Raw genomic sequence first — 10,210 nt, forward strand, 5'->3', positions numbered from 1 at the left:
AAGTGGTTTGTTTCACTCAGCAGTGAGCTCAGCAGCATTCCTCCTGTTGCTAAAACTCCGTGGTCATCTTTACACGGCAGCTCTTCCATGGAGGGATGCTGCACAGTTTACGTAACTGTTCCCTCTTGTTAGATAATTGGGTGAGTCCCAGCATCTGAGGGTCTGGGAGCCTCGGGACTGGAGAAGGGCCAGTCTGGCTGGGATCCCAGTGACGGGGAGTCAGTGACGGGGAGTCCTGACACTCCATGGGGCAGGGGCAGGCAGTTGGTGGGGAGGCTCCCAGGCTGAAGCCGTGCCCTGCTTTTGACCCTGTGGGGCTGCCCCCAGGGAGCACTCCTTCCTTACTTGGAATATGTTAGTCTGGGTCCTCCATCCCATGGCCTGACCTTCCGGGGGGGGCACCCATTCCCACCCGGTGGCTCATCCCTCAGTAGACACTTCCCATCTGCTTCTCTGAGCTTGGGCCCCTGTGGGCAAGGAGCTGGGAAGGCCTGTTGGGACTGGCTGGGATGAGAGCAGAGCCACACCGGCCTCGGGGCGCGCCCTTCCCAGTCCTGGCAAGTGGGGTGGGCTTGGGGGCTGGTGCTGGTGTGCTCCCCTGTAGCGTCTCCTTCATCCAGGGCTCTGACTGATGCCTGTCCTTTGAAGGGCTCCCCGAGGAGGCGTTTGAGCATCTGACCGACCTCAATTACCTGTACCTGGCCAATAACAAGGTGAGGGGCCTCAGCAGGGAGGAGGTGTGCTGCCCACGCACCCTGGTGTCAGAGGCTGAGTTCAGGGAACTTTCACCAGGACTTCTTCAGGTCCCTGTTGCTGCTCAGACATGGCCCATACCCCACACCTTAACTGGGGACGTCAGAGTGGTCAGTTAATAAAGACAGAAGCCAAGGGGGTGGGGTGATAGCAGGGCTGGTACACTTCCAGGGCTTTGTGGAGGAGATAGCATTTAAAGGGCCATGAAGGGTCAGGCAGGGATCCTGAAATAGAGGGACAGCATGAGAAAAGGCACAAAGACACTCAGCCTCAATATATCTGGAGTGCCCAGAGCTCTGTCCTGGCCCTTCTCTCCGAACTCTCCATAATCGCCTGGTCCAGTGCAGTCTCCAGCCCCTCCCCGTCCTCCCATTTGGACCTCAAAGATCCTTCTGCCCCCTGGACGTCTCCCCAGAGGTCTAATGGAAGTAGGACTGCTTCCTGTCCACAGATGACTCTCGATCTCTGTGAAAGAGCGTCTCCAACCACCCACAGTACCGCTAGTCTGAGTGCAAAGCCCAAGGGCTTCATTCACCTTGTCCAGCAGCACTGCAGCCCCCCTCCCCCGCTCTCCCCGCCCCCCCACTATCTCCCAACTGGCCAACCCTGCCTCCTCCTTCGCTGCCCCTTCTCCTCAGAGCAGCCACAGTGACCTTTAAAAATCGTGCCCTGCTTAAACCCTCCAGTGGCTTTGCCTTCCACCCAGAATGAAAGCCTGCTTCCCCCTGCTTCTCTTCACATAGCCCTACTCGCTCCCTCCTGCCCCTCGCCAGCCCCCGGGCCCTGCAACCCCACCCTCCATGCGGGGTTTGCATGCTGCTCGGCTGCCTTGGGAGCCCTCCTCTCAGATGGCACGTACAGTGTGCCATGCCTTAAGGGTCTGTCACCTGTTCCCTGAGCACCCAACCCAGTCGTTCTGTCTTCAGCCTGTTAGAATTCCCTGCATAGCAGTGATCATTATCAGATACTTTTATCCCCTGTTTATTGTCTTCTCCGTGAGGATGAGGATCTAAGCTTGGGGTGGGGCAGGGTGGCCCGGATGTGCCCCGGATGTGCCCAGCGAGCTCCTGGAACTGTGCCTGGAATGTTGTAGACTCAGGTTCTACTGCTGAATGAATGAAGGGTGGGCATCGTGGGCTGTGTCTCGGAAAGTGTGGGTGCTCACTGTGGCTGGACAGCCAGTGTTGGGGGCCAGTGAGGGGAGAGAACAGGACAGGCAGGGCAGGGGACAAGCTGGTGAGCTTTGAATGCCAAGCTCGGGGCTGTGGGGTGCTGTAGAGGGCCTGTGTTGGTGTTATCGGAGGAAGGAGATGGGTTTCCACTTTAGAAAGGTAGCTGTGGTTGCTGGGAGGAGACAAGGGAAGGGGCCTGAATGGCAGCAGGCAGTGGGACCCAGAGCTGACCTCCTCCCCTCCATTGGTCTTTCTGCCCCAACTCTTCCCTTTCCAGCTGACCTTGGCACCCCGATTCCTGCCAAATACCCTGATCAGTGTGGACTTCGCTGCCAACTATCTCACCAAGATCTACGGGCTCACCTTTGGCCAGAAGCCAAACTTGAGGTCAGAGGTCAGAGGGGTCCCTGGGCTCAGGCTGGGGAGAGGGAGGAGCTGAGCAGAGGCTGCTACCCTGACTGAGGCAGAGAGGGCCCTGATGGGCTCTGGAGGAGGGCCATGTGGGGCAGTGTGGGCATGAGGCCCATGCTCAGGGCTGTGGTGAGAGATGCCAGGGGCTGCAGGGGCACGGGCTCCACAGGCTGAGACCTAAAGAATGAGGAGGCAGGATGGAGGAGGGTGATGTCTGTGGAGCAGTGGGAGCTGGGTAAGGGTGCCTCCCTCCTTCCTCAGCCCCTGGGGGCAGAGCTTTTGGAAGAATGAGCAGGGCAGGGTGGTGCTGGTGGACTGACACTCCTGGTATCACTTCTGTACCTGAATCTGTCACCTCACTCGATTCTGTCCGTTCCCCTGAGGAGCCAGGGTCACTGTGTGTGGCCCCATCCCGCAGATGAGAAGGCTGAGGCCCAAGAGAGGCACACAGCAAGAATGAGCTATATCTTCTGTGTATTCCTGTTGGTCCTGGTCTTCTGGCCCTCTAGTATGTAACCTCCATGAAAGCAGGATCTTGTTGGTGGTGTCCACTGCTATGTCTTCAGAGTCTAGAACATTCCTGGCATGCGGGGACACTCACTGTATACTTAATGAATGAGGCATTACCCCCTCTGAGCTAAGCCCTGTGCTGAGCATCAGGGACAAGAGGTATTAGGGACACGCCCCATCTTCAGGAGGTCCCACGGAACTCAGAGCCAGCTGTGTGGGTGTGACAGGCGGGGCATGACTGAGAATCTTGAAGGATATGGAGAAGATGGACTGGGAGTCAGGAAATCCTATTTCTGCCACTAACTTGTGGGGCAACCGCTGGTGGTCCTTGGTCCCCTGAGCTGTACCAGGGGCCGGGGGGAGACTACATTAGGTTGAGTCTGAGGTTCCTCAGATGGAAGGAAGGTGCTCTAGGCCCCAGGCCCCACCTGAGCAAGGTTTGCAGGCCCACCAGGTGAGTGGGCACTGTGGCCACGGGTGGAGTGGGGCCTGCGTGGGTGAGGACCTGCACCTCACCTCCAGGTCCGTGTACCTGCACAACAACAAGCTGGCAGATGCCGGGCTACCAGACAACATGTTCAACGGTTCCAGCAACGTGGAGATCCTTATTCTGTCCAGCAACTTCCTGCGCCATGTGCCCAAGCACCTGCCGCCGGCCCTCTATAAGCTGCACCTCAAGGTAGGAAGCAGAGGGCAGATGGGGCCCCTCAGAGCAGGGGCCAGATGGGGGAAGAGCCCATGTGGCAAGGCTGTGGGGCCGTTAGGACATGCCAGAGGGCATGGTCGACACTGTAGAGAAGCAGGCAGAAGCCTGGGCACCTGGCTGTCAGAGTGCTCCAGGCCTGGGCCCAGGCCCCATGGCTCCCTCAGAGCCCTCAGAGCACTTTTGCCCCTTGGCTGTCTCATGCTCCTCTCCCCACTGCCCCTCCCCCAGAACAACAAGCTGGAGAAGATCCCACCAGGTGCCTTCAGTGAGCTGAGCAACCTGCGGGAGCTGTACCTGCAGAACAACTACCTTTCTGATGAGGGCCTGGACAACGAGACCTTCTGGTAAGCCCCTGCCAAGGCTGCGGGGCCTCAGCAGGATCAGGCACCGGGAGGCCCTCCCGGTGCCCCCCAGCCAGGCCCCCCCACACACCTCTCCCGCCCACCTGCCCTGGCCGGGCTCCCTGGAGAAGGAACTTTGAGGCTTTGCCACCACCTACTTCCTGGAGGAGCTGAACCTCAGCTACAACCGCATCACCAGCCCGCAGGCCTCTGCTGACATTTCTGTCCCCAAGAACAAGGGATGTGCATGGGCACGGCTGCCAACGTTCCAGTGAGGCAGGGAAGCGCTGGCAGAGGCCGGCTTCTCGGTACAAAATAAAAACTCAAACATTCTTGTTGAAGGCAAATATATTTTACTTTTTTTTAGAGTCCAAAGCAGCCCCCGCCCCCCAAAAAAAAGATCTTAAACAACTGGTCTTCAAATAAGCCTCCATGTATCAGAAACCATGCTACAGCCCTCTACCCCAAGTCACTGCTAATCCAGTGGGCCTGGAGAGGACTGAGGTCCCCCAGTAAGAACGGGGGTGAATTAGAAGTAGTTTCCCGGCCACCTCCCCTGGGAAAATGGTGGAAACCAGAGTGGGCTCCTGCTGTGTGGGTCCCTGCCAACGGCCCCATTCCCTCTCTCCCAGGAAGCTCTCCAGCCTGGAGTACCTGGATCTGTCCAGCAACAACCTGTCACGGGTCCCGGCTGGGCTGCCGCGCAGCCTGGTGCTGCTGCACCTGGAGAAGAACGCCATCCGCAGCGTGGACGCGGACGTGCTGACCCCCATCCGCAGCCTCGAGTACCTGCTGCTGCACAGCAACCAGCTGCGCGCGCACGGCATCCACCCGCGGGCCTTCCAGGGCCTCAAGCGGCTGCACACCGTGCACCTGTACAACAACGCGCTGGAGCGCGTGCCCAGCGGCCTGCCCCGCCGCGTGCGCACCCTCATGATCCTGCACAACCAGATCACGGGCATCGGCCGCGACGACTTTGCCACCACCTACTTCCTGGAGGAGCTGAACCTCAGCTACAACCGCATCACCAGCCCGCAGGTGCACCGCGACGCCTTCCGCAAGCTGCGCCTGCTGCGCTCGCTGGACATGTCTGGGAACCGGCTGCACACGCTGCCGCCGGGGCTGCCCCGCAACGTGCATGTGCTGAAGGTCAAGCGCAATGAGCTGGCTGCCCTGGCACGCGGGGCGCTGGCCGGCATGGCCCAGCTGCGTGAGCTCTACCTCACCGGCAACCGGCTGCGCAGCCGGGCTTTGGGCCCCAGTGCCTGGGCCGACCTTGCCCATCTGCAGGTAAAAGGGGAGGGCGGGGGGACTGGGCCATGAGGGAGGTATCTGCTGGGGAGGCCAGGCCTTAGGAAGGGGGGTGAGCTGGGGGCGGGGCCATGCAGAGAGTATGGCTGCCGTGCCGGTAAGGAGTGGAGGGCCAAATACAGCGGGTGAGGCAGACAGAGCTCACTACCTGCAGGTACAGGCTTGAGGAGGGCTGTGGGAGTAAGGGGAGGTCATGGCTACAGGCAGAGGCCCATGGCTCAGGAGAGCCAAGCTCACCACCCACAGGCCAGGAACATGTGCCTCAGGAAGGCTGCACTTGGGGGAGGGCAGCAAGGCCATGAGGTGGGCTCCAGAGGCTGGGGGAGCCTACTTGAGGTGTTCTGAGCAGAGGGTATGGCTGTTGTGGCCATGGTCGGAGTCAGGCAGGATGTCTGGCCTTAAGAATTGAGCTTCTTATAATGAAACCCCCCAATTTAATGAGGGGCCGAAAGGGAACCTCATTAGAGAAACCTGGGAGGCAGGGCCAAGGTGCTGCCAGGACCCCCTGGGGGCTTCAGGGCGGTGCCATGGAGTCCTCTGTGCCCCGGATGTCCCAGGGCTCGCCCCTCCCTCTCTCTCAGGGATATGCTCACATGTCACCTCCTTGGGCGGTCTTTCACGCCTACCTCCTTCCTTTGCTTTGTTTTTCTTCATCACCCTCATCCCTCCCAGGCATTAGTCATCTGTTTGCTTTCTTGTTGCCTGTTCTTTTCTCTAGAATAAAGGCCGGCATTTTAGTCTGTTGTGTTCACTGCTGGGCCCAGGGCCCTGACCCGCTAGGCTCCCAGTCCATGCTTGTGGGGGCAGCTGTCAGGTTGGGATGTCTGAGTTGGGGGCAGGGAGATGAGGCAGAGCCCTGAGGACGGAGCAGGGTGGGAGTCAGGGAGGCAGCTGGCCCTGCAGGAGCAGCCTTAGCCGGGCTCTCTCCTCACCCAGACTGCCTGCTGAGTGCCAGGCACCAGAGTCCAGCCCCCTGGGCCAATCAGTCCCTCTCAGGTACTTTCCAGAACCCTCTTCTCAAGGGGCCCAAACCTCACTGTCCTCTCCCTCATACCGGCTCCTCCTGCATTTTCTAACTCACTAAAGGGGCTGACACCGCACCTGGTGCGCACGTGATACCTGGAAGCTGCCCTTGACATCCCCTTTTCACTCAGTCTGCCCCACAAGGCCCCTTGTTACTATCCCCTGCCAGTCCTTCCATCACCTCTCACTCTGTCCACTTTCTCTCCATCCCTGCGGCTCATACTCCTAGCCAACCCACCTCCATTTCTTACCTGGACCCGACCGTCCTAGGAACTCTCTACTCCTGTGCTCCATATGCCATCAGAGGGTATCTTGAAAAACACATGCTCAGCTCACGCTCCTGCCCTTAGAACCCAGATCAGAATCCTTGCCACGGCCTTCAAGGCCTGCTCTGCCCTGTCCCCAGCTGAGTTTCTTATTTCCCCAGGCATACTGGGCTTTGCTCATCCCGGCCCCTCTGCTGACAGCACCGTGTCCACTCTGGTGATGCCTCTTCACTCCTTCCACGAGTCTGTATTGAGACGCCACCATGAGCAGATGCAGTTCTAGAACTGAGGGCCCAGCAGAGAATAAGACAGATGGAGGGTCACCGCTCTCCTGGAGCCTGTACTATACCCGGGACTCAGGTGTCACCTCCTCTAGAAGCCAACAGTGATGGGCGGGTTAAATACCCCCCTGGGCCTGGATGAGTGCAGTCAGGGATGGGGTGTCTGTTGGGGTGACTCTTCCTCTCACTGTTGGATCTTTCTATAAGCAGCAGCTGTTCCTGCTACTTCAGACCCCTCCCTGCACTGGCTGCCGTCAGGGGCCCTGGCCCTAGGCTGAGTCAGGCTCCTCCTCCAGACTCCCTCTCTTGGCTCCATTCCACTGGCTGTCATTGTCAGGTTCTGTGTCCATCCACTGGTTCTGTGTCTGTCTCCCCTGCTGCCTGGTTTCCTGAGGGTGGAGGCAGTGTCTTAATGGATTCCATGTCCGCAGCACCCGTGGGCACAGAGGATGTGTGGAATGAATGAGGAGGTGCTGGAGCTGTGTGAAGGGAACACGGTGGGGAGCAGGGAGCCCTGTGTATAGAGGGGGAGATGGGTCCCTCTATGGTGTGTGAAGCTCGTGCTCCCCTTGGATGTTGAATCTGGATTCTTGGCCCTCAGCTTCCTGACCCTGAGCCCCTGCCTGTTGGGGTGAGGAAGGGAACTTGAGATGATGGAGTCCCACCCAGGCCTGCACGAGTGTGTGTTGGATGTAGGTGTGCTGGCAGCTGAGGGGCAGTGAGCTGGGCCATGCGCATCCAGGTCTCCTGCTCTCTAGGAAAACCACCCCATTTTCCTGGTTTCTTGCCTCCTAGAATGTAGGCACATGGTGACTCTGAGACTGACCCCTGCCCACATGGCCCCTGAGGTCCAGAAGTGAGAAGCCCCACCCCTGTGGCCCTTAACTCCACCCTCCTCTGGGACAGTAGGGCAGGATCCGTGGCCCCTGCCCTCTGGGCTCTTCAGTCTGAGGGGGGTGGCATGTGTGTTCGTGAGGAAGGACATCTTGGCTGTGAATCCACATGGGAGGGCAGAAGGAGCCGGCAGAACAAGGGTTTGGAGTCAGGCGCACCAGGTTCTGGCCTTGTATAGGCTGCGTGGCCTTGGGCATATCTCTTACCCTTTGGGCCTCTTTTTCCCTGTCTGGAAAATGTGGATAGTTTTAGATCCCACCTCCCAAGGTTATGGTAAGATTTAGATGTGTTGGGGGGCAGTGTTAGTGGGGGTCTTTGCAAGTCGTTAAGTGCTTTTACTTCCCTGGCCACCCCTGTAGCTGCTGGACATCGCTGGGAATCAGCTCACAGAGATCCCCGGGGGACTCCCTGAGTCCCTTGAGTACCTGTACCTGCAGAACAACAAGATTAGCACCGTGCCTGCCAATGCCTTCGACTCCACACCCAACCTCAAGGGGATCTTTCTCAGGTAGGAGGTCCCCTGTGGCCCTGCACGTGCCCCTGGGGCCTGCCTGGCTCTAGCGGGATAGTCAAGGCCCTTGGGAACAGCGCACAGGTAGAGGTCAGTGTTCAAATCCAAGTGGTGCACGTGGGCATTATTGACGTGACTGTGGCAAGAAGGGATCCCAGAGAGCATCTTCCCATTTTACAGCTGGAAAAACTGAGGCGCAGAGAGCATCGATATGCTGTGTCCACAATTGGCTGGGCTGTGCCTGGGCTTCAGACCCAGGACAGCAGATGTTCAGGTCCTCACTGGGCTCTGGGAGTTTAGAATAATTCAAGGAGCCCAGCTCCCCAAGGAGATGGGGAGCTTCCATACAGCAGAGCCAGGGCGGTTCTTTCCAACATCCCCACCTTCCACCCCCTTAAATCAGAAAGGAGAAGACATATTGGAGAAAGGCAGAATGTGCACTCTCAGGGGCTTTCCCGGGCTGGGCACCATTGGGGTGGAATGTGACCTGTGCACTCCCAGGGGCTTTCCCGGGCTGGGCAACATTGGGGTGGAATGTGACCTGTGCTTGGCTCCTGCAGGGGACTGGGGCACAGAGAGTGGAGGGGGCTTGGGATCAGAGCCCAGCCTCTGCCTTCCCACACCCGTGTGTCCCCTGGCCAGCGTGGCTCTGGCCTTGTCTGTGTGCCACCTCACACCAGGCACCAGGGTGACCCGGCCCAGTAGCCTCAGGACTCAGAGTTAATTCCAGAGGACAGGTGAGAGGAGGTTCCCAAATTGTAGTGAGAGCTTACGCAGCGGCAAGCCTTCCCTCACTGTGTGGGTGAGTGGCCCGGGGTCAGTCCCTGTCCCCCCTGCCAAGCTATGGCCACACTGGACAGCCTGGACTCCCCTTGATGCGGTGCCTCCCAGCCCCCTGCCTTTTGTGTCTGCTGTGCCATCTTCCTGGAGGGCCTGTTCCCTCCCCTTTCCCTTGGGGGCGTTGGTATGGGGACTCTGAGGGTTGGGCTCCTCGCTCTGACCCCACGTGGGTGGCCGTGCAGGTTTAACAAGCTGGCTGTGGGCTCTGTGGTGGAAAGCGCCTTCCGGAGGCTGAAGCACCTGCAGGTCTTGGACATAGAAGGCAACTTTGAGTTTGGTGACGTTTCCAAGGACCGGGACCGATTGAAAGAGGAGGAGGACGAGGAGGAGGAGGACGAGGAGGATGAGGATGAGGAGGAAGAGGAAAGGCGATAGTGACCAGGTGAATGGGATCTTACATAGGTGGGTGGTCTGTGTGGGGTACACTCACCTCTCCTCGCCAGTTTCTTCTCCCTGACCCACCTAGGGTCTTCCTGTCCATTTTTCTCCCTTGTCCCCGGGTCACCGATCATTGTGTAAACCTGTAAGAGCATTTGGTGTGCGCCAGGCTGTGGGTGGGAGGCCAGGTGTAATAGCAAGCCCATGGAGACGGCCTGTGCGGGGGATTCTCTGCAGGGAGATGAGTGCCCTGATGGGTCCCACACCCAGGGCCTGATGTGGTGGAAGCAGGGATTGGTGTGAGGGCCCGGGCAGAGGCCACTGCTGTGATCTCAGCCACAGAGTATGGGGCAGGAGGTGAGGACACAGACAAGCAGATGGGCCTGAGAGGGATTGGGGAGGCAGACTTCACATGGGGCGAGGGGGAGACAAGGCCCAGGTTCGAGCTTGGCAGTGAGGGTGGGTGAGAAGGGGAATGTTGAGTTGAGGGGCCTGAAAGTCGCTGGGAGAGGTGCCCAGGGATGGGTTGGATATTTGGGACTGGGGTTCAGAAGTGAGGTCTGAGCTGGAGGTGGCATCCAGACATCATCAGCCTGGAACAGTCATGTGGCTGCAGGAGGTCAGAGAGCTCAGGAGGGAGAGACAAGGCAGGGCCTGGGGGAGTGGAGCCTGCAGAGGGGACTGAGATAGAGCAGCTGGGGAAGGAAGTAGGAAAGCCACAGACAGCCCAGATCAGAGGGTGTTTACACATGCATGTAACATAAGCACCCGCACATATATGCAGTGCACAACACACATACCCATGCATACATG

General features: G+C 58.9%; 1 protein-coding gene across 2 annotated transcripts in view; it reads left to right on the top strand.

The window, feature by feature from the left end:
• PODN (podocan) overlaps positions 1-10,210 on the top strand; it is an 18,772-nt gene that overhangs the window by 6,392 nt on the left and 2,170 nt on the right. The window contains exons 4-9 of one of the 2 annotated variants that reach the window (XM_006768331.2): positions 2,203-2,312; positions 3,369-3,525; positions 3,781-3,896; positions 4,526-5,183; positions 8,028-8,176; positions 9,202-9,421. In XM_006768331.2, coding sequence (XP_006768394.1) covers positions 2,203-2,312; positions 3,369-3,525; positions 3,781-3,896; positions 4,526-5,183; positions 8,028-8,176; positions 9,202-9,394 — 1,383 coding nt within the window. In that variant the 3' untranslated portion in view covers positions 9,395-9,421. The remainder of the gene's footprint in view (positions 1-2,202; positions 2,313-3,368; positions 3,526-3,780; positions 3,897-4,525; positions 5,184-8,027; positions 8,177-9,201; positions 9,422-10,210) is intronic. The other variant, XM_006768330.2, reaches the window with a different exon arrangement.

This window comes from Myotis davidii, unplaced genomic scaffold (assembly GCF_000327345.1).
Source record: "Myotis davidii unplaced genomic scaffold, ASM32734v1 scaffold79, whole genome shotgun sequence".
NCBI classification, from domain to species: Eukaryota; Metazoa; Chordata; class Mammalia; order Chiroptera; family Vespertilionidae; genus Myotis; species Myotis davidii.